The sequence below is a fragment of the Bos mutus genome, chromosome 3, assembly GCF_027580195.1.
Source record: "Bos mutus isolate GX-2022 chromosome 3, NWIPB_WYAK_1.1, whole genome shotgun sequence".
NCBI classification, from domain to species: domain Eukaryota; kingdom Metazoa; phylum Chordata; class Mammalia; order Artiodactyla; family Bovidae; genus Bos; species Bos mutus.
In genome coordinates this window covers 100898449-100901409 of record NC_091619.1, presented here as the reverse complement: position 1 = coordinate 100901409, position 2961 = coordinate 100898449, and the positions used below count along the sequence as shown (strand labels likewise).

The window sequence follows — 2961 nt, the reverse complement described above, 5'->3', positions numbered from 1 at the left end:
TTACTTTTCCCCCTACTCGTCAGACACTCCTTTCTAGTTCTTAATAGAATTAGGATCTTTTGAATTTTACTTGGATGATGCAATTATTCTCTAAATCTAGTGGTTTGGCCTTTTATTTCACTGACAAATGTAATGTTGACATTTCTCGTAATAATATTAAGGTCTTTAGAATACAATAGTACTTTGTTCAAGTTAAGTACTTTAAAATCACAATGAAAATTTCTTCCTTCTTCCCGGAGCCCCGAGGGGCCGGAGCTCCTGGCGGTGCCGGATCCTGACGGTGGCCTTCCCCCGGGTCTGCCAAAATGTCTGAAAGATCAGATCTCCTTCACTTCAAGTTTGAAAATTATGGAGATTCAATGTTACAAAAAATGAACAAATTAAGAGAAGAGAATAAATTTTGTGATGTTACAGTTCTCATAGATGATATTGAGGTACAGGGGCATAAAATTGTGTTTGCTGCAGGTTCCCCCTTCTTAAGAGACCAGTTTTTACTGAACGATTCGAGAGAGGTGAAAATCTCCATATTGCAGAGTTCCGAAGTGGGGAGACAATTGCTCTTGTCGTGCTATAGTGGTGTGCTGGAATTCCCCGAGATGGAACTGGTCAATTACTTGACTGCTGCGAGTTTTCTTCAGATGAGTCACATTGTAGAACGGTGCACGCAGGCCTTGTGGAAGTTTATAAAGCCAAAACAGCCAATGGAAAGTAAAGAGGGATGTGAACCACAGAGTGCTTCTCCCCAGTCGAAAGAACATCAGGGAGATGCCAGAGGCTCCCCAAAGCAGGACTCACCTTGTATTCACCCATCTGAAGACAGTATGGATATAGAGAACAGTGATATTCAGATCGTTAAGGTAGAATCTACTGGGGATGTATCAGAGGTTAGAAGTAAAAAAGATCAGAACCAGTATTTCTTCTGAACCCACTGCTTTACATTCATCCGAGCCCCAGCACTCTGATAAATTCAACTGTGGAAAACAGAGTAAGTGAAATAGAGCAAAACCATCTCCACAATTATGCCCTCTCTTACACAGGCAGTGATAACATCATCATGGCCGCGAAAGATGTCTTTGGGCCTAATATTCGAGGTGTAGACAAAGGCCTGCAGTGGCACCACCAGTGCCCAAAGTGTACCAGGGTGTTTCATCACCTGGAGAACTACGCCAACCATTTAAAAATGCACAAACTCTTTATGCGTCTACTCTGCGGCAAGACTTCTACTCAGAAAGGCAACCTTCATCGACACATGCGTGTGCATGCCGGCATTAAACCTTTCCAGTGTAAAATCTGTGGGAAAACCTTTTCTCAGAAGTGTTCCTTACAGGATCATCTTAACCTTCACAGTGGAGACAAGCCCCATAAGTGTAACTATTGTAACATGGTTTTTGCACATAAGCCAGTTTTGAGGAAGCACCTTAAACAGCTGCATGGCAAAAACAGCTTTGATAATGCCAATGAAAGAAATGTGCAAGACCTCACTGTGGACTTTGATTCTTTTGCGTGTACAACAGTCACAGACTCTAAAGGGTGTCAGCCGCAGCCTGATGCGGCACAGGTCCTGGATGCCGGTAAATTGGCCCAAACTGTCCTGAACTTAAGGAGCGATAGCACTTGCGTGAATTAAACAGGGCCTTTGTGCTCCTAACTAGAACTGACTACAAACATGGCAATAGTCCGAGGCTTTTTAGGAGTCATTTCGCTAATTTGACTTCTCCAGATCCTCTGTGCAGGTCGTAGGGGTGAGTCAAAGCACTAACAGACCAGGCAACTTGCCACTTGGAGTGGTCTTGCCTGCCTTTTGCCCTTTCCTATGTTCTGTTTTGAATTATTTATCCTGTGATGTCTGTTTTCCTTTCCCAAGGAGTACTCCATTTGTCTACCTAACATCAACTTATGTCTTAGACTGACACTTATTTTAGACTTTCCACTGGGCACATTCTGAAGGTACCAAGAAGTTAATAACATCACCTCCACTCCACCAATAGATGCTATGCTAAGGGAAGCAATTAATCTTTTTCTTTGGTAGAAAATAAGCTGAGATATAAGGTGATATTGCTATCAGCCTGAATATGTGATAGAACTTCTAGTTCTATCAGAACCACTGATAATTCATCTATGTCTGATAAATGAATGAATCTACTTATCCTGGAGCTGGCTATAAAGAAGTATTTTAGATTATTCTGTACTCTTTTCAACAGTTTTTGGCCCAGCTTCATGTGATTGAAGTTGACATAGACCAGAGTACAGTATTTCCATCAATACCTGCAGACAGGAATCATCACTGGGGAGCATAACCAACAAAGGGTAGTAGTTGTACAACAGTACTTATTTGGGAGGTCTTCCCCCGAAAGAAGTCAAATGCTTATAATTATTCTGTAGCTTACTTGGTGATGCTTTTGGAATCAGGATTGCTCCAGGTACACTTAAAGTGTGCTAACATATAATGGTCTCTCTTTAAAAAGGGGCTATCTGGAGTCAGTCTCTAGACTTTGTTGTAGAAGTTCGCTATTGCTAAGGTGAGTTTGGCCTTCAGTTTTGTCCAGCATATTGTAATAGTCTTTGAATTCTCATTTCCTTGTGTACCTTAATTTCTAAAGTGGATGAAAAAAGTGGGTCACAGAAGGAGCAGTCAGATTTTTGCATTTAGATGTTCCTATAATGGTACACAGTCCCACCTCATCCCCTTTGACAGATCAAATACAAAGTTGATTTTCCGTTATGGAAAAACAAAACAACTGTTTTTCCTAAGCACATGTTCAGAAATAAAATTTTGAGTCTTACTTGTTTCTGAACCATGAGTTAGATTTAGATAATAGGAGTGTTTGAGTCCATAGAGAATCTTAAGAAATCATTTAGCCTGCCTTTCGTTTTTTAAGTTGGGGTATCCAAAGCCCAAAGAGGTAGCCTGGCCAAGGTGGCCAAAGTAGACTGAGTAGGCTACATATGAGCTAAGGTCTC

General features: G+C 41.3%; 1 protein-coding gene across 1 annotated transcript; it reads left to right on the top strand.

Annotated features, from left to right (window-relative positions):
- Positions 1-246: 246 nt before the first annotated feature.
- On the top strand, positions 247-1627 carry LOC102278185 (zinc finger and BTB domain-containing protein 26-like). The gene is given in 3 exon segments (XM_070365056.1): positions 247-910; positions 912-956; positions 958-1627. Coding segments are annotated over 3 exon segments (1320 nt in total). The 5' UTR covers positions 247-305.
- Positions 1628-2961: the final 1334 nt, after the last annotated feature.